The sequence below is a fragment of the Eulemur rufifrons genome, chromosome 28, assembly GCF_041146395.1.
Source record: "Eulemur rufifrons isolate Redbay chromosome 28, OSU_ERuf_1, whole genome shotgun sequence".
In the NCBI taxonomy this organism is placed as follows: Eukaryota; Metazoa; Chordata; class Mammalia; order Primates; family Lemuridae; genus Eulemur; species Eulemur rufifrons.
In genome coordinates, this window is record NC_091010.1 from 61,657,801 (window position 1) to 61,680,594 (window position 22,794).

Below are 22,794 nucleotides of genomic sequence, written 5' to 3' on the forward strand. Positions count from 1 at the left end.
CTTCATTTTTATTATAAAATTGTCTGGTAGTTTGACATATTTTTTAAATGGTGTATTTGGATAAGTAGCTTTATATTTTAAAAACCATTTAATATGAAATAACTTCCGTTAACTGAACTCATAATGAAATCTTGTTCTCTTTCAGATTAAGATGAAGGACACTTCAGTTGCATGTTTACTACAGCAATATAACTAGTCTGGGTAATTTTGTTAAATCATAGAATACACAACCAGGAAACACTACAGCTATATTTAGCTGCTAGTTATCTCAGCAAGCTACTTAATTTACTGGCAGACCAAAAAAAGGCAAACAGAGAATTTAATAAGCTTTTATCAATTTAAAAAAAAAGTCTTTAGTTGTTCAAGTTTCACATATATTCATGAAATTTTTAACTTGGGGGCATAATTAATATATAATTGGTTGAGTGTTCTCTCTATAAAATATATTCCCAAAGATACTATGAAAAGAAATAAGGGTATATTTTATAATAGAAGAGTGTAATAGATGACTCTTATGGTTAAAACTAAGGTCTCATAAAAAATTTGGCCCAAAGATGAAGAACTTCAGACCCTGTGAATTTTTACGAAGAATACATTTGGCTATATTTCCAAGTGGAGAAAGAAGAAAAGTAATACCAAAATTATTGTGGTCAGCAATTTATAAAACCATCATTATTTTAAAGCTAATTTTAAGACTTCAAAGGTTTAAAAAATAGTAATTTGTGGGTGCCAGTTACATCTTATTACTTAACTGTGAAAGGCTATTTTCTCATTTTGGTGCTCAGGCTAACAATATTTTGAATACGTTGTCAAAACATTTGCACCCCCTAGCTCTCACAATTCAAATACACAGGATTTTATCTATTTCACATTCCTGTTTGATAGAAATCTGAGAAAGATTTTATCCACATAGCCTGAAAAATGCTTCAAAAGCAAACCTCAATCTTCTGCATCTTTCCAACTGATTCATTTACAAACTGCACACATACAACTTAAGCCTCTATTCATGCTTGTCATCCCATGCACACTACCCACAAAGAAAAAAATTAATTAAAAATAAAAGTCACAACTCTGTGTACTATTTAAATGGAATATCCAATTATAAATTGGTACACTGAACTGTCTAAATAAGATGTTTTAGCAATCTTGTTAAAAAAATTCTTGGGCAAAATATATCTAATTTTTATAAACACCCCAAGATTTTTAAAAAACACTTGTACTATACAACTTATATTAATAGTAACCTTGAAATTGGTTTACAAGGTTTTAATCAAGGTATTTACATACCAAGTAATGTAAAGCAAAAAACCCCCAAAACTAAAAACAAAACCCCTAATTTCCAATGACATTTTAGAACGTACTAATGCATCAAAGATTTGTATGAAATTAAAATTAAGGCTTTTTCTGCATAATTTGTGTAATTTTAATTTTACATAGTAGCCAACCTTGGAAATGTCAGTCTTCAACATTCTGAACAACCCACTGCATTCAATGCAGTGAAGTGTATTAAGTGTTACTTCAAATAATTACATTGCTGCTACTTCTATGTTGAAGCATGCTTTTTAAACACTGTAGTTATTCAATATTTACAATGTATATCATTTAAACTTCATGTAAAAGCACAAGTATGTCTGTCTGACTTTAATACAAACACCATACTTGGAATTTCTCCCCCCAATGAAATGTAATATACTACAATTTTAATAATCAACACTTTTGGAAGTTTTAAAAATATGTCTTAACGTGGACCACCAACATTGGCTCAAGTAACTCAGACAATGCTGATCCTTATTTAGGGTGCAAAATTTCAGTCTGGTTTCAGTTTCTTTAGGCATAAAGTAAGTATTTCCTCCAAAGCGACTCCAAAATCATGCATTTCTTCTGAATATCACACTCTTTTCTGCTGACTTCAAATGTGGTCCACCTCAGGGTAGGGGAGGGGAGTATCAGGATTCAGGATGAACTTATATGTGATTCCCAGTTTTTCACGATCCTCCCTTTTTTGCTCTTTTAAAAACACAGTGAGTTAAAATACTGAACAGCAAGATAAAAATGGAATAGGATCTATAAGAATCAAAATGTATTACCCATTTCTCCTATTATATCAAAATTTGTAGTCAGAATTGTCTTTATTGACTTTATTTTAGTTTTTGTACACAAAGAAAAATCATGTTCATATCCATCATGAACAAAAACTTAAAAAGGCAGAACTAGAAGACATGTGTTCTTCACCAAAGCAAAGCTGTGCTAAAGGTTCCAAACATTTCAATTTTTAAAATAAATATTTTCATTTTCCGACGTCTACTTTCATGTCTTCAGAGTGTCACAGGAAATTGAAGCCTATCATGAATTACAATTTTTTTTTTAGAGTCCCAGCTCACTGTGTTTGGTAACTTGCCATACCATATCCAGCTTGGTTAGGAGGAGGTATTACAGGGGGAGGAGCTTGTCCTTGGGGAGGCTGAGCACCAAATCCACCCATCCAAGCAGCAGAAGGTGATTGACTTGGAAGGAAAAAAAAAAATCTTCAGCAAACACAAGAAAAAAAAATATCATCTACACAGTTATCCAAAAATTAAGCAAAGCCTAACCACAGAATAGACAACTAGAAATAAACAAACCTACAACAAATAGATCAAATAAATGATACAAGTATAGAATACATACCCCATTATTGGTCTCAAATTTCTGTTAAAAACTTAGCACAGTTACATCTCTGAAGAGTATGAAAACTGATTTTTAAAACAATGATAAATGCCTCAATGTATCATCTACCCATCATATATTGTACACATAGTCTATCAACTTATAAGAAATTTTAAAAACACAAGATCGTATTGGAAAGAGTCTCAAAAGAAGAAAGCAGTGAAAATAAAGGTCTGAGTTGGCCTAGGGCAAAAAATTACAAGGGACTAACCCACTCTAACAACAAAGTGGGTGGGGAGAAGCAAGTTATTTTGTATCACACAAATCTATGACATTTCTCACACATGCCAAACAGGCATAGAATCAGCAAATTTCTGAACAAATCTAGACAAAGATCATTTACATGCAAAAAAAAAAAAAAAAAATGCATTGGAAATATAATTCTACCAACTGCTTGTAGGGATAGTAGGAGGCACCATACATTACCCCAACCTCCCTTTTCACTTAGGTAATGAGAAGTAATTTTTTAGCATCATAAATCACATTTCATTAGATTATTTCTACAATGCTTAAAATGCCAAATAAGTCAATGTGTATAATTTAAATAAATCTTCCCTAGGAAAATACACTTTTATTTCTTTAGTCAGAACCGTATCTGCTTCTATACTGAAAAAACCCAAACAACTTACTCTACTCCAAATCCTTGTTGATTCCATGGTTGCCCATATACTCCATAAGGCGGTACTTGCCACCCATTTGCCATATACTGTCCATACTGTTGTGGGTTTCCATACACTTGGCTCCACTGGCCCCACTGACTATAGTCGACCTAGGAAAAAGCAAATTATCATTTTAGGGAACAAGTAAGAAACACCGTATTTGAAGAAAGAGTGGGAGACAAGGAAGAGAAAAACTAAGTAAGCACCCTTATGTGAATAGGACTCTGTTATTTATCATTGTCTAAGTTTATTGGGGTGGTGACACCTGTGAAAAGAAAGTATTAAGATTCAGTTAATACCGCAAAATAATCAATTTTGAAACAGCATTAATACAATCAACTGAAAGTAGCTATGTTTTATTTTATTGTTTATTTTACAGAGTTTCCAAAGCTTTTATGTAGATTTGTAAGATGGAACCTTAAAAAGTGCTGTGAAAAATCCAATTACCTGTTGGAAGTTTTTAGTCATATCAGGAGATTCTTTACCCCAATAGCATTTAACCACATGTCCTTCAATCGTAGTACCATTCACCGAAACAATGGCATGGGCCGCACTTTCATGGGTTGAGAATCTAAGAGAAAAAAATCATAAGGTTTGTCTTTTATTTTTTAAGAACTTAACATAGTAAATAATACAGAAACTCATTAGTTTACACCTGTAAGTTGGTATTTTTCCCGAAGTATATTATGTACATAAAATTCTATATTACAAAGTACCAAAATAACAAACTCAGATACCTTGGGGATCAAATAAGAAATGAATCAAATGTAAGACTAATAATGATATTACAAGTAGGATATTACCTGACAAATGAATAGCCCTTTTCTGGAAATACTCTTATTTCCATAATTTGTCCAAATGGTGAGAATGTCTGTCTCATAAGCTGATCTAAAAAACAAAAACATGCAAATAAATTACTTAAGACTGGTGTATATCATAAAATTCATACTAGATAGTGATGAAGTGCCACAGAGAAGGCAATTAGAAAACCAAACACAGTACCTGTTAACCCAGAAGCAATTCCTCCACAGTACACAGTACAATTTTTTGGACTTGACTGGTTTACTACGTCTTCAAATCTCAACTGCTTAGTGTTATCTGTATGCAGAAAGAAAACAAAAATGTTGACTGTTACACGGTTATCATAAAATTATCTTTTATTAATCACTAAGTACTATTAAGATATGCCTAAATGGGAGGAGAAAATATAATTTTTTTCTTGATGCTATGATATGAAATAGATTTGATTTATAAAATCAAGTGGTTCATAGCTCCAAATATACTTACACCACAGCCCAATTATTTTCACATAATGAAATACAAAATAAAATGAGTCTTGCAATACTAATTTAAATATTGAGAAATTAAGACTATACTAGTACATAATTTTGTGAAGAATTCACACTTTTAACATATACAGCAGACAAATCTTACTTTCTTGTGTACTTTTAGGTGCAGGTGGTTTACGTGTGGCCCAATTAGTTCTGATTTGACGACCACCCAACCACTGACCTCCCATATGTACAATTGCATTTTCTGCATCCTATGGAAAAAAAAAGAGAAAGAACAATCACAAAGAAAACAGTGGAATGAAAGATCTGGCAAGATGAAATGAAATGCTGGCACTGCTGGATCCAACAAATCTCATCAGTAGATGAATTCACTAAACATCCTAAACAACACCGAACTATTACCAACTAGAAAATAATTTGAAATTGAGTGACTCATAAAAACTGTTCTTATTTATAGATTTCAAAATGCCAACATTTAAGTTCAAGTCAAGGGAAATTATCATAATTCAAATATGTAAGGAAAAGTCACAATCCTACTGATTATCCAAAAAAATTTTTTTAGTTTCTCAAACATACACGTTTGAAAAAGAAAAACAGAACTCACACAACACAAAGTCATTTTCAAATATCTTAATTTTGTGGTTGATTTGTAACTTTTGCTGAAGAATATATAAAAACTTTAATATTATGGTCGAAACTGCCTACTCCCCCAAATCTACATTCTTATCAGTAACGAATTATGACTATGACAAAAGATTTAAAACTCCTTTTGGGACAGAAAATTTTTCTGAATTATCATTTAGAATGCTATAAAATGACTGTTGATAAAAAATGAGTTTAGAGTATCCAAACCAATGTGAATTTGCAATTAATCTAAGCAAAGACACTACAATTCTGGCCCTTTATTTTACCACTTCAATAAAATGCAGGCAATTTTAAGTTGTTGAAACTATTGTAAAAATCAAAGCCCACTTTACTATTTAACATTACAGTTAATGCAAATGCTTAGATATTTTGGTACCTCTTAAAGAATACATGCAAAAATCAAGATGAATTGCTTAAATTTTCATTTATATAACTTGCTATAGTCATTAACATCCCAGCTATAAAAGTATAAATAATAATTTAAAAGAAGAGTTAAAAATGAGATTTTTATGGTTATTAATAAAACTGAACATAATGTACCTACCACCCTCCAAATTCTCAGATTAGTTCATTTGTCCTAGAGTTGGGCTTTGCTTCCAATATATCTTACCTACACCAATGCACAAATACAATTTTAATAATCTTCCATATAATCATCCTATCTTTTTCCCAGCTATTTATTTCTAAGTTTATGAAAGAAGAATGAATTATACCCTATTATTAAAACATACACAAAATTACATAAAAGTTGTGTTTGTAGTTACCATCCAAGCACATTCAAGTTTCAGATTCAGTATATTAACTAATGATTAAATTTAGTATTAAAAAATTTAAATTGAGTTGGAAGAACGTACCAGTTTGTTATAAAAAGATACAAAACCATAGCCTTTGGATTTTCCAGTTGCCATGTCTTTAACTACCCGAGCATCCCTGTGAAAAGAAGCACAGCTAAATGAGGGAAGTAAGAGTCACCCTCAAAATAAAAACTAAAAGGAACCACACACACTGTATTGTGAGCATTTTTAAAATAAAATTCCAGTTAGCCCTAATTAACTACAGCCATTCCTGAACTCTCCCTAATGCTTCTTTACCTGTTAGAAAAAAGCAGTAGGACAAAAACATGTAATAAACATGCAACCTAATCAAATAGCCTGTGCTTTCTAAATTAAATGCTCAAATTTGAAGATTAATAGGAACAATAGTTTCCTTTTCTAATATTCTATTTGCTAGTGTCCCCTAAGGTTTACTGATTCTATAAATTACTGTAACAATGCTAACTACTTTACCATGCAATCTCTAAATAGTTAAATGTCTTCTGCCTAGTGATACAAAATATATGAAATATTAAAAAATTGAAAAAGAGGAAAAAATAGGAATTAAAAAGGCATACATGGCCTGTTAACAGATTTCTTTATTTTTCTTGGTCAATTCTCTACCATCATTTTGGAGTTTGGGCAGCTGTAAATTTTGAAAAATTGACATTTTCAGAAATTTAAGAAAGGAGAATAAAAAACTAACAACAATGCTAAGCACACCAGTACGAAAACAACAAATTTACACAGAAATTTTAGTGAGTAAGTTAAAATGATTGGAAATATAGAACTCCACTGAATATAGAATGTTAAAATGTAAATACTAAAATATGTATATATAAATAATGTATAATAAGAATAAATAGAAATGAGAAAAAAAATCTACAACTGAGTTCCAGTGTGCACAGTTCCTTGCAGTTAGCCTTCAAGATCCTGTCCATTCTTATGAGCAATTCTGCAAAATAACCAGAATGCTATTACTTTTAATTGTGACTTGGACTTTAGAAAAACTGCAGGTCTCAGGTATAAATAAAGATTGAAAACAGTAACCTGTATCATTTATAATACTGATTTTTAAAATAGCACTACTTACCATTTTTAGATTAAAAAGCAAAGCAAATATTAAAACAGAAAATTAAGAATTAAATCTTTCAAATAAATTAAATCTATAGAACAACAAATTGTATAGAGAAAAAAATTGTTGTTCTTAGTTGAAACATACTCCTGTAAAGTAGTACTAAAATGTTTAATTTAAATCTACAGGAAATACACAAAATAAACTGATTTTAATCATAAAGATAAATTGTGATAAGCATCTTATAAAATTTGTAAACACTTTCAGTATATATATACATATTCAGATCCAATATGTTTGATTAAGTTAGCAACAATAAAATCTGGGCATTAAGTTTTGTTAAAAATCAAACCACATTTGCCCCTTAACTAGCAGAATCAAATATCACTATTAAAAAAAACCTACTGATTAATTCCACATTTATGACTCAGACATTGAAACATTTTAATACAGTAATAGTACTACTTTTCACTTACAGCTAAAATATCAAAACACATTTGTCACAATAAAACATGAACATTTCCAATTTAATCACAATATATCCAAGGATTTACCTACTTTTCCACATTCACAAATTTCTCAGTATAAATCACATTTACTTTTAATAAACAGTATAAATACATTTACTTTTGATTAACCCATTATCCTTAACCACCAAATTTTGAAAACATTTGACAAAAAGCTGTACTTTATAAGTTTTACCATTCAAACATCTGCTTCAAAGATAACAAACACAATCACTTAAAATCTTTTTTAACATATTATACACAGGATTAGATGAAAACAAGACCCCAAAACATTGAAATGACATTAACATTTTCAACAACATCTACTACTCAAAAAAGAAAACAAATTAAAAAAAAAAAAAAAAAAGAACAAAAACCGAAAAGAATCACATTAACTAGGGAAAGAAAATCTTAATTCATTACAGGTTAATCATATAACAATTTTGCCTATCACTATTAAGTGTAGTACTGATTATGATACTTACGATATTTTACCAAAGGGGGCAAATGCTGATTTGATATCTTCTGTTGTAATTTCTGGACTCAAATCCCCAACAAACACATGGAAGTGATCTGAAATCAAAGCATTTGGTAATCAAATACTTAGGTCGTCAGCTACTAAACCTTTTTTAGGCAACACAAAAGGAGGAAAAAACCCTATTTAAGCTGGTGATGCTGCCAGGATAATTTCAGAACTCTTCCACAGTAAAATGCAGCAGGAGTACTTACTGGAAGTATCTTTTTTCTGGCTACTTGGTGTTGTTGCCCAGTTTACTTTGACCTCCTAAAAATAAAGATTATATTTAATAAAATTATTAGGCATGTCACGAGTTATAACACTTACCACTTATAAAATCATTTATAAAGCAGGATTATTTTTGAAAAAGCATTAGGCTGAATAAAGTAAAACCATCACTCAGCAGCTGAATATCTGTTTAAAAACTTGCCAAGAAAGAACACAAACTAATTTAACATGCAAATATGAATACCTATAAGGTACCATCATTCTATTAGCTTACCTTTCCCAAAATTTTTCTCCCATTCATAGCAGCTAATGCAGCAGCTGCATCTCTGTGTTCATAAAATTCCACAAAGCAATATGGGTCATTGCTTGTATGCTGCAAAACAGAAAATCCAACAGAAGAGTTGACCCTTCTGCTATCGGGTTGCTGAGAAGAAAATCCAGGAAAAAACATTACTGATAGCTAGGAACGTACAAGGTGAGATTGCATAAGTTTATGAAAGCCTAACACTTTAAAAATAAGATTTAAAGTTAAACCTGACTTTGCACCTCAGAATTCTGTTGTACTCAATCAGAAATATAAAAGCAGTATAGAATCATGATTGCCAGTATAAAATGAAACCATAGCCAGACACGGTGGCTCACACCTGTAATCCTGGCACTTTGGGAGGCTGAGGTGGGAGGATTGCCGGAGGCCAGGAGTTCAAGATCAGCCTGAGCAACATAGTGAGACCCCGTCTGTATTTTAAAAAATGAAAAAAATTAGCTGGGCGTGGTGGCGCATGCCTGTAGTCCCAGCTACTCAGAAGGTGAGGCAAGAGGATAGCTTGAGCCCAGGAGTTCGAGGTTGCAGTGAGCTATGATTGTGCCACTGCATTCCAGCCTGGGTGACAGAGCCAGACCCTGTCTCTGGGGGGGAAAAAAGAAAGAAAGAAAGAAAAAAAGAAATGAAAACACAGAATTCTGGTGAAGTATGTTAAATAAAAAATAGAAGCTTGTATTAGACCAAACAAAACCTTAAACTCAGATTTGATGAGGACCACTCCTCATCACTGCTCCTCTTCCAACATTATTTTGAAAACAATAAATTCTACCTATGTATTATAATTATAAACTGTATCCCAGGATACAGAAATACAGAATAAACCAACTTTTAAAAATGCAGAAATGAACGAACTTTATAAACTTTACTCTGAATCAAAACTAGAATTACTACTACAAATGATGGTATTTTTGTACTGCTACAAAGACTGGATTACATATCTTTTCTGGATAAGAAAAGAATAAGATAAAAACAGGAAAGTTTAAGATTTATAACCAGCTACTGAAATGAATTCCTTATCTTCCAAAATAGTATAATGTATTAAAGATTCTATATACTTTGAATTTGGTCTTTCAAAGACCAGAGAAATACACTACTTTCAAGAAAAGAATTTCTGAAAATGGGTTTGAATAAAATATTCCAGGACAAAGCTACAATTTTACATCATAAAACCCAATATAAAAAATTTTTATTAAATATACTTTACAACACTATGCTAGATAGTAGTTGGCAAAAACATAATTATAAAGATGGTAAAAGAAGGTAGTGCTACCTAAGCTCTAGCAACATTCTCACCTAACATCCAAACAGGAAATGAATTTTCATAAAATTATAACCTATACTGAATAGCTGCACAACTGTACAAACAAATTTTTTATGTAAGGTTAGAAACACTCGTCACTGTTCAATGTAAAATTCCCTATAAGAATAATATTTAAAATGTGGAATTCTAGTCAGACTTCCAAGGGATAAAAATACCAGATAGAACAAAGATCTTTTCAACAACCACTGTTTTTCGTTCCAGGAAAGTTTCAGAAGAAAAGTCCAAAATAAGATGTCTAAACAATACTGGCGAAGCAATCAGAAGGCATTTCCTCGAGGGAAAAAAATGGGATCATTAATACTGACAAGAAAACTATGGGCTCGCATACAAAATCCTATTGCTATAGCCATGAAATGCTATTCTTAAGAGGTAGGAAAAGGAAATGAGGGGAAAGATTCCAAATAAAAATATACCACTTAAATTCCTCCTGTGAAAGAGTTAACATTTACCAGAAACATTCACTGAAGAAAGGACTTAAAAGTAAGTAAGAAGCTAAAATTGTGCTAGTCAATTTCCCCATTTACTCCTACCCCTTTTGCCTTCTAAGGGAAACATTGATAATTATAGCAAAACATAGCGGGGTCTAATGGTAGATCTAAGATAATCATACATGCTTTAGGAAACTAGTCTACTCAGGCATACTGATTTCAAATTTAATAGTAGGCCAGATTCCATTCAATGTATGTACAAATGCATGCACATGTGTTTGTGTGTGCATATATATAAATATCCACATCACATGTATTTATATATTCACATCATACTACATTTCCTCTAATTTAAGACCACTGACGTTTAAGTCACACCCCTACTGTCAGAAGTATTAAAGTATTTTTAAAGTCTGCCTCAGAATCAATATTATACATTTATTATATAACAAAAGCTAGAATCTATTATAAACATCTAAACTAAAAAAATCAGGGGGAAAAAGGATTTTTCATATACTGAAATGAAATTTTTGAAACAAAAATAAATGCCTAGATGCTAGATATTCCGTACTAGCATTCATGCCTTTGGAGACCTATTTATACCACCACCAAATGACACTTTAAAAATCAATTATGTCATTACCTTAGTGTCGTCACCAATTTTTGTTGGGTGACATAAATGTCAAGATGGAGAAATATGAGATTTTATAAGTTCAAATTTAGGACTTACAGAATATGGATGAGTTTTGAAAATTCATTTCAAGTACCTCTACCCCTCAAATGACTGTATACACACATAGGTTTTTAAAAAATACTGTTAAAAATAAATCTTTGACAAATGTTTCTCAAAAACTTTCTAGTGACTCTTTCCACTTTTTCACATCCCATTCTCTCTTAAACCCACTCCTGTTGGCTTCTAAGCCAACCATGTCACTGAAACTTCATGTCAAGCTCACCAATGACCTCTGCCACCTCTGTGATCCCTTTTCTGTCCTTGACTTACAAGCAGAATTCAAACCAGTTGACCACTACCCTCCTCCTTTAAACATTCTCTTCTTTTGATACTACTACACTTTCTTGGTTTTCCTGTTTCCTCACTGAAGGATCTTTCCTTCTCGATGCAAACTCCAGATCTAACTCTAAATGTTAAGTTGCTCCAGGGCTCAGCCTCAGTCCCTCCACTCTTCTCCCATCACTCTGTCTAGCAGACCTCATCCAGTTCCATGGCTTCAAACACTATGCAAGCTTCAGCACTGGTCTCTCCAGAGTTACAAACTAGTTTATCCAAATGCCTACATATAACGTCCATTTATTTATTTATTTGAGACAGAGTCTCACTCTGTTGCCAGGGCTAGAGTGCCATGGCGTCAGCCTAGCTCACAGCAACCTCAAACTCCTGGGCTCAGGTGATCCTCCTGCCTCAGCCTCCCAAGTAGCTGGAACTACAGGCATGCGCCACCACACCTGGCTAATTTTTTATATATATTTTAAGTTGTCCAGCTAATTTCTTTCTATTTTTTTTAGTAGAGATGGGGTCTCGCTCTTGCTCAGGCTGGTCTCGAACTCTTGAGCTCAAACGATCCACCCGCCTCGGCCTCCCAGGGTGCTAGGATTACAGGCGTGAGCCACCACACCCAGCCATAATGTCCATTTAGATGTCTAATGCGTATCTTAAATTTAACATTGCCAAAACAGGACTCCTGGTTCCTACCACTACCCCACCCATCTTGTGCCTCCCTGTTACCCTATTTTAGTAAATGGCATCACCACCCACACAATTGCATTAACAAGACACTTAGGGGATTTCCTATTTCTTCCTTTTCCTTATGTCCCACTGACAATCCAGTCCTATCAATTCTATCTCCAAAATATAATCCCAAATCTATCTACCTCTACTTCTTCAGCTACTACTCTAAAGAAAAAGCCCCCATCATTTCTTACCTAGTGAAATAAACCCAGCTGGTTTCTCTCTTTCCATTTCTTGCTCCCTACAATCCATTCTCCACACAACACTATCTACAAAGCAGTAATCTTAAAAATGCAAAGGCCCCTCAGGCCCCTGCTTAAGTTCCTCCACTGGTCTGCCACTACAACCAGAGTATAAAACCTAAACTTTGTTATGGCCCACACTGCCCTGTGTGACTCTGAATCCTGCCAACTCATAAGTGGTTAGACTCATTTCTCACCACTCTCCTTCATCACTCAGCAGGCTCCAGCCATCCTGGTCTTTGGTTCCACAAACACAACAAGTTCATTACCAACTCAAGGCCTTTGCACTTGATGTTTCCTCTGCCTCTAGCTCTTAACATAAATGGTACCATCTTATTATTCCTGTCTCAGCTCAAAGAGATGACACGTTCCCTCACCACCTAGTCTATATAGCACCAACCCTCCAGTTATCACAGAACTCTGTTTTATCCTCTTCATGACTCTTATCCCTGTTTGCTTGGGGACCACATTTGTCTGGCTCTCCATTCATTATATTCCCAGTACCTGAACAGTGCCTAGGGCAAAGGAACTTTTTCATTAATGAAAGAACGAATGAATAATCAAAGACAGGAAGGAAAGAAGGAAAAATATGATATACCAAACAGAATGATGATTGTCATTACTTAGGAGAGATGATCAAAAGGCCAGGTTTTTAACAATTCCTACCTCAGGATAAAACAAACTCCTTAGCATAGCTTCTAGCCCTTTTCAAACAGTCCTGCCTCAGCTCCTGTCATCTCTTATGACTCACCTCATTTTAAACTCCATCCATGCTACAGCTTCTATTTTCCCTCTTTCTCTCACAAGCACTTCTGCTCTACCAGCCTGGATCAATGTTCTTCCATAGGGAATGTCTTCTTTCCCAAATTTCTTTCTAGTCACTTTCTATTACTATCCTTTTAGGTTTTAGTCTAGGCACTGACTCCTCCGAGCTGCCTCCCCTGACCTAAGACGCACTGGATACATATGTGCTCCTACAGCACTTTAGGCTATCTGCTTTCATAGCATTTACTATCCTATATTCTAAATGCCTGTTAACTTCTTTGTCTCTCCACCAGACTGTAAAATTCTATGGGGCTAACAACTATCTTATTCACCACTATATCACTAGCACTTACCGTAGTTATCTGGTACATGGTAAATAGTATAAAAAAATGTTGATGAATAAATAAACAAAAAGACAGGGAAGAAAAGATCCACCAAAATATGAGTCATTGGGCAATGCTACATACAGAGTCTTACCCAGGAAAAGTATAAAAAGTAAGTTTTCTTTGAAAAGAAGACAACAAAATTCTTACTCCAACAATTTAAATGCCCATCTACCTGAAGTTGCTCAGTCCTTAGTATTTACTATAGACACACAAGATGCATGCTGCTGCATTATGACAACAATAACCTAATGTTCTTTTTCATACACCAATTCCTAAACTTTAAATGTGCACTCTCTAAATTGTTAACATTCTTATTGGAATTGTATGAAATATAATCAAGTTTTTCACCACTCTAAAATAAGCTCTAGCAACTTTTTAAAAAGCAGAATCACGTGAAGATAATTATATTATGAAGATAATTATATTATGAAGAATGACCATTTGAGATTAACAGAAACTTTGCCCTCTCAAATAAAACTCCATTCTAAGCCTAGTTTGTCAGCCAAATCAAACTAATAAGTCAACACAACAAACACAAATCTCTCCACCAGAATAACTTGAGGTTTAAAATGAATTTTTAAAATGCTGCAAATCTACCCATGTATCTTGAAATGTTAAACATCATGCTAACTGACAGCACATGTAACTGGGAAGATCTTACCTCTGTTATCATTTTACAGCTTTTACAGGGTCCAATCTGACTGAATAACTGAAGTATAAGGACTTCTGTCACATCTCTGGAGAGGTTACCTACGTATCTGTACAAGAAGAAAAAAAAACCACATTATCAACAATTTTCCTTCAGCTCTAGCTCTAATGCATTATCATTTAATTCATCACCTTTTATTTCATTTTAACTTCCTGTCTTCAATAAAATTTTTCCAATTAAGCCTGATCCTATGAAAATAAGATTAACTCAATCAGGAAAGCAACGATTGTTCTTAGGCCACTGAAATACCACTTCAAAAGACATTATAAAGAACAAATCAATGTGACCTTGGATACCCCAATAGTATATTATTCTGTACCCTAGATATTTTCTCATCTTATTGTAACTGTTAAAAATTTAAACCAGTCTCAGTAACTATATTTTCTAATTCTAAATAATTTATAACATACACATACACACACACACACACACAAATACTGATTCATTAAAACACCTGATCATAATAGGGTATTAGACATAAAGTGAGTTTATCTTAAGACTCCCAACCAAAGCAATTACATGAACAAAGAACAGAATTAAAGTTACAGCAAAACACACAGAAGGTGGTGGGTTTATGTTGTTTTGTTTTTGGCTAAGTAAGATTGTTAGCAATGATGTCTTCATTGTTTTGTTTTAGGAGAGCAGAGTAAAATAAAATTCCCTAGTTTAAAAATGTATGAGAATCAACAAAATACATCTTTATATATTTAACAAAGTAAATGCAAAGATATCTTTAGAAATCTGGAGAAAAATTAATACAAATCCAGATATACTTTCGACTATGGATATTTAAAGATTTAGGTTTTTTCTTTAATTACAAACTGAATGTATGTGAAGATTTTAAATACAGTTAAGTTAAAAAAAGAAGAGAAAAGAAAAAACACTACTTCACTACCTAGAGATGACCACCTTGGTTTATGTCCTATGTTACGAACTTATCTTAATTTATATCAATAAATTGTCAAATTTTAAGTCTTTCTGGTACTCAGAGTATAATTCCTCAAATTTGCATCTGTTACGAACAACCTCATAAACCAAACAATATTTGTAAAAGTTAACATAGTTTCTTCTGGAAAGTAAAAGATGTAAGTTTTATTTTTCTAACTATAATATGTAACATCTGGAAACTGAGTACTAAGACCAAAATAAGCCTTGCAACATGGTTGCCATTTTAAATATGTAACTGCTTTAAGATGGAACACTCTGAAAGGAAACAACTGCTTGAGAAAGCCAAGATTAAGTAAAAAAACAAAAAGATCCAATTAAGAATGAGTAGCAATTTTCCAGTTAAGAATTTCATTTCAATGAGTACTAAGAATCTTAGTGTACACACTCTAAAATTGAAACAAATCCCCAACATTACTTAAATATAAGCATAAAGAAGGGACAAACTAGTTTAAATCCACTAGGCCGGCAGCACTGGTGGTTCAGTGGTAGAATTCTCGCCAGCCACGATGCCATCTTTTCCTCATAATTAAAGAACTGACCTGTCAGTAGGCCAGTGCAATGACACACTTTTTCTAGCAGTAGTGAAAGGTTATGGTATCATGAGCTAACCATAGACGTTAGTCCCTTCTTAACTCATAGGGGTTTGTGAACCTGTTATCTATGGAATAATTTCTTTTTATACAAGGCAGACCTATTTATAAGAAAAATGGACAAGTAATCTTGGTCATCTACACATTATGATCATCTCGCCTAAAAGACCAGTTAGCTCATTTCTAACATCCAAATTTCAGATTGCTTTTCCTTTACTCTCAGTTCTATAACTCATGCATTTACATGTGCCTTCATGTATCACAATACATAATAGAGACACATTTCTATAGCTTTTAAAATACTGTACTATAGTATTTAAGTACCTTTACATTATCATAAAATAATCTGTCCCAAAATAAATACTAACAAAAATATTTAAGACAAAGGTCATTGCCGGGCCTAGTAAGAAGATCATCTCGTATAATGAAATACCTTTGATTTTTTTCCCCAAGTTATAGTTTCTACACTTAACTCTCTGCTCTGGTTATGAAGTAGTCAACCTACTCTGAAGTTCCAAGTTTTTAAATATATAATTTCTACCTAAAGGACATATACCAAAAAAAACAGAAAAAAAGACAAATGACTGGAATTCTTAGACTGAGAAGTCAATTCAGAGAGAGAACACTTACGAAATTCCAAAACGATTTTTAAGTCAAGGAAAAAATAAAAAAAGAAAAGGCATACCTTAGAGTTTATTTTGTCTTCTAAGAACAGGAACTGTAGGAATTGATGCATTAAAAACTGAAAATGACACCTTTATCCCTAACATCAGGGTTAAAATCCAATTTGAAACTAGAAACGTAGCAGTTTCACAGGAGGCAAAAGTTCACATTGCCAAACTACTTCCTATGTCCAACTGGGCAGAATTTTAAGTTAAGAACATGTCTTTCAGAAAACTAGTGATGCTTTTTCAAAACTGAATATGCTTTCGCTCTGAAAAGAGTAGCCCTAACAAGGCTGAAATTACCAACTCTGTTACACAAAATACTATGGCTAAATTTCCATAAAAGTAACATTTTTGCTTTTGTTTTTGACAAGTTCCTATACAAGAGGAGATTTTGCAACAATATGCTTCAATAGACCTCTAATTAATTGTTCGATTGTCAGTACAGTACTTCATTTTAGGAAACAGGCAGGGTGGAGGAAAAAAGGTACAGGAGATACAACTGAGTTGACCAACTATATATTAATATATAGGAGATAGTCTCTCTCTCTCTCTCTCTCACACACACATACACTTTAAGAAACAGAAAATATGATTAAGTCAAATGAGGGGCTTGATTATAGCCACAATATAGCCAAATCCATGGTATAGCTAGTCAATTTTAAGAGATTTTATGGTATTTTTTCCTGCTTTGCTAGATGTTCAGCTTATACTCTATATCATTGGTTTATTTCCTCCTTCTGACTGTCAGGAAGAAAGAATAGCCTTAAAGGAAGGCATTGCGTAACATGGTATTATCCCAATTCCTACTGGTTTTGTTCTAGATAGATGAAGAAAATAAAATAAACTACAATAAAACACTACAATTTTTTCTTTCTTTTGTTTTTTTACCCAGCATGTAGCTAAAGAACACTGTTATAACTAATGTTGTATTGTAGATTCAGATATACCATGGATCAAATCACTGCACTACAAAGCTATACACAACACAAGCCTGAAGCGTGTGTCCCACAAGGCAGGTGTCAGGCAGTCCAGTTCCAACACCAGTATTACACAGCATAATCTTGTTTGTTTTTTTAGATCACAAATTACCCAATACATAATACCCCAAAATAAATGTCAAATGAGAATGAAGAACATCAGAAAACAGATCTTTAAAGCAGCTATACAACAAATAAAAATTTAGGCTCAACATCAAAGCAATTCTATACCACTTTAAATACCATCAAATAAATTAGTAATACTGTAGGTAATGAATATTTAAAGACCTACCTAGGCTATAAACACCATATTGTTTTCTGAAGATAGAACCATATGTCTTAGCTTGTGTGTGTCTGCAGGAAAAAAACCTCACTAGTAACACACAGGCATTTTAAGGAAACAATTTAAGATAAGCTTTGTTAAGAGTACATTCTTTTAAAACATACTGGCCACTTGAAAACCTAATCCATAGATCACAATGCAATATATAGGATCTCCATAAACAAACAAACAAAACAAAACCGTACTAGGTATCAACCTCTAAAATCGCGTTCAAAGTTTTCGTCATGTTACTTGTAACTAAAAGAACCCTTTGGGGAGAAATATATAAAAGGTACACTTAAAAAAACTACTATGCATTATTTTTTATTAAACTCTATGATAAAAATCCCAATTGTGAAACATTTGCTCTTATCTCAAGATTTGTCATTTGAAGGTTTAAAAAAATATATAAAAATCAACAGACTGCAACATGTTTGACAGTAATGTCTGCCTATAATCATAATTCAATCAGGATTTTTAAAAAAGGTCTTAATATTAATTTAACAAAAGAAGTATAATCATTGTAAAAATATTTGAGTACCTCTTATGTTCCAGGCAGTGAACTAAGTGCTGCAGGGGTAAGACCTAGGAAGATGTAGCAGTCCTTGTCTTAAGAAAACCCTTCCCATGGAGAAGAGTGGGAGAAGGAAAAAGGAAGACAATAGTAAACATGTACTGACATACAGAAACAACAGAACTTAAGATGTTTATTTACTCACTCGTTTACCTGTCACATTTTTAGACAACTGTAAACATAGAAAACAAGTGTTTCAAAGAAAAGAACAGGAGATTGGAGAAGACAGAGGTGGGGAATGAGTAACAAAGAAGTTAGCTTATTAGTCTACTGGAGAAGATCTGATAGAGATGAAGACAAGGCAGATGCAAAGATAGATAAAAGATATTGGAAAAGCATATTACTTAGCATGACAAGACCAGAAAGTCCTCTTTATAAAGAACAGATAGATACAGTTAATGAGACATGTGCCATGAGAATTTATCAATTATTCAGTAGCTATTATGATGCAATGATGACATTTCAGATTTTTAGATACAATGTAACTTTAATCTTTGTTAAATACATGCTAGCTAGGCATTGAATCTGGCTTTCCCAGATGCTTCCATCAAAGTACACATTGCTAACTAAACACGAAGCCTTGGCTTCAACAGATGTTTAAGGACAAATTTCAAGTGTGTCCCAATTCTCTCCTTTCTTGGAAGAGAAGGCAGAAATGGAAGACAACATAAAACATAAATATAAAAGCTCTATTAAGCAGGCTTTTCATTGAAGCATTTGATGTGCTTAAGGTGGCCTTAAATTCTCAAAACAGGATAGCAAATACTTTAGTGAGAACATTAGAGAAATGGGAATAAAAAGAGTTCAAGGCTACAAAAAATGTGTATTAATACTGAACATCTATCTTCTTTACTGAGCATACTGTCTTTGGTAGGAGTTATGGCCTGAGTGCCCATCCACCTTCCTTTATTCCCCCAAAAAGTAATTTCCCCATCAGATAGCAGAGCCAAGTGAACTATGATCATATCAATACCAGTAGAGGCAAGAGAAACAAAGCAACGATCTGACTCCTCGTGCTTAAGGTAGGAGTGCTGAGCCTCGAGAGGCTGGGAAAACTGAAGGTGCCCAATTTAAACATTTAATTAGAAATTACTCAGACTTCAAAAAAAAAAAAAAAAAAATGCAAGAGAAAGAAAGGTGTGCCACACTATCCGGAAAGGAACGCAAATGCTGAGTCATCACTCTTCATTGGGAAAGGATGGAAACTCGAATTAAGTGGTTGGAAGATGAAATTCATTCATTAGATTGGGCTTCAGGTAAAAAGCAACAGTAACACAGGAGAAAAAGCGCCCAAAAGACACACATCGAATAGCAGATGAAGACATCATTTCAGCCAACTCTGAAGGTTTCGACGCACAAACAGATTAGGAAGAGGCAACACCAAGAGAGCAAAAGGAGTTTAACAACTGGTTGTCAGTTTAGTGTAGGGAGCGCTCAAAGTAAACTTCGTTATCCAAGAAGGGAAAGATGCTCAGGCGGCAAGAGGCATCTCTTTTGCACTTTAAAAGTAGCGGGCGCTAGGCGGGTTTTCCTGACAGCGTGGGCGGGGGCACGTGGGGCAGAAAGAGAAAAGGGGTGGTGGAAGAGTGGTGGAAAAGTGCCTGGCTTCTTTGGAGAGCTTAGCTTGGGCGAAGAGTTGGGAGCAACCCGAGCTGTGGACGTGGAGGGGTGTGAGTGCTAATTCCTCGGGCCCGCAGGGGATGCAGCCGCAGTCCCACCCCCAGTCCCACCCCCACCAGGCCCAGCCCCCTTAGGGACCAGCAGCTCCGGGCCCAGCCCAGGGCCGCCCCCCCTCAAAGCAAAGGGGGAGCAGGAGCTCTTCTGGGCCTGACAGCCTCAGCCGTGCAGAAACCCGGCCTAGGAAAGGTGTGCAAAGAAAGGCTAGAGAGAAAAAGGTCGAGACAAGCCCCAGACCCCAGGAAGTGACTGTTTGGAGGAAGGGAGGGCTTCCTTCCCAAGGAAAAGGGGACAGATGAGGAATGCACTTAGCGTCCACGCCACCCTGGCCAGGGAGCCGCCGAGAGTCCCGGGTTTGGCCCACTCTCTCCTGCTCCCTCCCTTAGCGTCCCACGGTGCCCGGGCCTCTCGGCGCTTGGCACCCCCAGTCTCGGGTACTCACAGAGTCCGGGGCTGCCCGTCGTCTTCCATCATGGTGGGTGCGACGGAGCGATCCCGGGACAAGAGGGAGGGCAGGGCTGGGGAGGGGAGGGGGCGGGGAGGAAGGGGAGGGGGGCTCTGGGCACCGGCTGGGGACAGAGGAAAAGGTACCGAACCCTGCTCTCGGGCTCTCTCCCCCCAGCCCGCTCCGGACACTGCGCTCCAACCAGGAGGAGCAGGAGGAGGAGGAGGATGAACAAAATGGCCGCCGCCACCAGCCAGGCAGGAAACGGGGCAGAGCGCAGGCGCGGCCCGCCAGGTCACCGCTCAGGCCGGCCGCGACGGCCTGCGAGGGGGATAACTGAGGGGAGACAAAAACGGGCCGGTGAGGAAACCCTGTGCCTGGTCACGACGGGCCACGTCGTCGCCGTGGGCCTGGTAGCCGGCCGAAGCCCAGCCAGCTCCAGAAGAGTTCGGGTAAAATGAGAAACGCCGGGAAGCCTAAGTCTCTGGGAATTGTGGTCCTGGAAGTGAGACGGGGAAGCACTTCTCCAGAGGACTTCTGGGAACTGTAGTCCAAAGTAGACGGCCGGCGCCCGCCCGCGCTGGGACGCGAAGAAGAGACTTCTGGGTAGTGTAGGCGTACGGGAAGACGTGCGGCGACCGGAAAGTCGGCGTGTGGGAGGGAAGGGAAGAATAAAGGCGACGTTGAAAGGTGGGGAGACGAAGTGAGGAAGGCGCCGTGGGGAAGTAAACTACAAGTCCCAGAGTGCCTCGGGCTGGGGGGCTGTCGTAGGGCTGCTCCAGGCATTTTTAAGGCTCTTCTGTTGGCTCAGCCTGAGCTTCTGCTCCGCCTCCGTCCAGCCGAAGAGCGGTTTCTTCAACTGCGGCTCTGGCAGTGTTCGGCCTCCGCGTGGTGTCCGAGCGAGTAGGCCTTTCTGGTTCTTCTCTGTTAACCCGAACGGCCGGCCCGCGGTCATCAACCGCCGCCTCGCGCTACGGGCGGAAGAGAGGCTGGCCCGGTGGGGACCCAGAGGGGCTGGGACGGACCTCGGGCCAAGGGCCGGCTGTATCTTTTGGGCGCTTTCCCCCCGCAAATAGGTATTCCTAGCATAGCTACCCTGCTTGTGAATTGCTTTACAAGTTTCAGAGGTTTCCCTGTCCATTATCTCATCGGATAAAGGGATAAAAAGACCAGTCCTCCATTTAAGTGACTTGCAGGCTGGGCGCGGTGGTTCACGCCTGTAATCCCAGCACTTTGGGAGGATCGCTGAAGCCCAGGAGTTAGAGACCAGCCTGAGCAACATAGCCAGACTCGTCTTTACAAAACAAATATATTTTAATTAGCAGGGCGTGGTGGCGCGGGCCTGTAGTCCCAGCTACTCCGGAGGCTGGAGTGGGAGGATCACTTGAGCCCAGGAGTTTGAGGTTACTGTCAGCTATGATGACACTGCACTCCAGCCTGGGGGACACAGCAAGACCTGTTTCCAGAAAAAAAAAAAAAAAAAAAGACTTCCCCTCCTACCCTTGCCCCCTTATTTAATTCTTAGAGTTAAAAAAAAAATCGTTGGGCAGAAACGTGCACAGATTTAAGTTTGCACTTACATCAATCATGTGGAGGGGGACTGCAGTTTTGCATGAAGATGTGGAAAGCCAAACTAGCTCTGCAGCCCTGCAGAATGTGTTAAACTGCCCCCACCAAAGAGTTCCTGGTGTGCTTCCCCGCGGCCCCCCCCCCCCCCCCCCCCGCGAAGCACCTTGAGGAGAACATTATTGAATTCATACCTGCTCTTGTAGCTTGGTGAAGGGTGGTGGGGAAGAAAGATCTTCCAGCCTATTGCCAGAGCTTAACAGCCCCAGTTAACAATGCCTTATGAGGTGGTTCTGCAAACGTGCTAGGGACCTACCCTGCAAGTGGCTATGCAGCAGGTACTACTGAATCCAATTTTGTAGGCCCAGTCAACCATGCACCAGGAGGTTTATGTCAATTTGTCGGGGAGGAGATTTCAACCTGGAAGACCATGGAGACTATGGCAAGGAGTTGAGCCCCATAAGAGTCAGTGGGAACAGTAAAAGGGTTCAGAAGACAGGAGCCATGGCTAAAAGGTATGGGGAGAAGGGGATGCATCTAGGGGACAGCATGGAATAGGCATCTTGAGAGCTAAAGCTAGACAGGTGAGCCTGGGGCTTGTAAAACTATGTTGTCAAAGGTCTGTATCATTCTGAAGGGTTTCGGCTTTATCTTCTAGATAGTGAGG

General features: G+C 36.4%; 1 protein-coding gene across 3 annotated transcripts; it reads right to left on the reverse strand.

The window, feature by feature from the left end:
* Positions 1-1,706: 1,706 nt before the first annotated feature.
* TIAL1 (TIA1 cytotoxic granule associated RNA binding protein like 1) lies at positions 1,707-21,015 on the reverse strand. 3 transcript variants are annotated; one of them, XM_069461078.1, is made up of 12 exons: positions 20,559-21,015; positions 14,313-14,409; positions 8,715-8,864; positions 8,425-8,479; positions 8,181-8,268; positions 6,157-6,232; positions 4,800-4,908; positions 4,368-4,463; positions 4,169-4,253; positions 3,813-3,936; positions 3,336-3,475; positions 1,707-2,504 (listed from the first exon to the last, which is right to left on the reverse strand). In XM_069461078.1, the coding sequence occupies exons 1-12, from the start codon at positions 20,588-20,590 to the stop codon at positions 2,378-2,380; spliced, it is 1,179 nt and encodes a 392-aa protein (XP_069317179.1). In that variant the 5' UTR covers positions 20,591-21,015; the 3' UTR covers positions 1,707-2,377. The 3 variants fall into 3 exon arrangements, with proteins under 3 accessions (XP_069317179.1, XP_069317181.1, XP_069317180.1); XM_069461080.1 differs by having other exon boundaries at positions 8,715-8,805; positions 14,299-14,409; XM_069461079.1 differs by having other exon boundaries at positions 8,715-8,813; positions 20,559-21,014.
* Positions 21,016-22,794: the final 1,779 nt, after the last annotated feature.

Coding starts and splice junctions, on each gene's coding strand:
- TIAL1 (XM_069461078.1), bottom strand. CDS start 20,590: ATGATGGAAGACGACGGGCAGCCCCGGACTCT. Junction 8,269..8,424: donor CCAGAAAAAAGATACTTCCA/GTAAGTACTCCT, acceptor CTTTGATTTCAG/ATCACTTCCATGTGTTTGTT. Junction 6,233..8,180: donor GCCCCCTTTGGTAAAATATC/GTAAGTATCATA, acceptor TTCTTTTCACAG/GGATGCTCGGGTAGTTAAAG.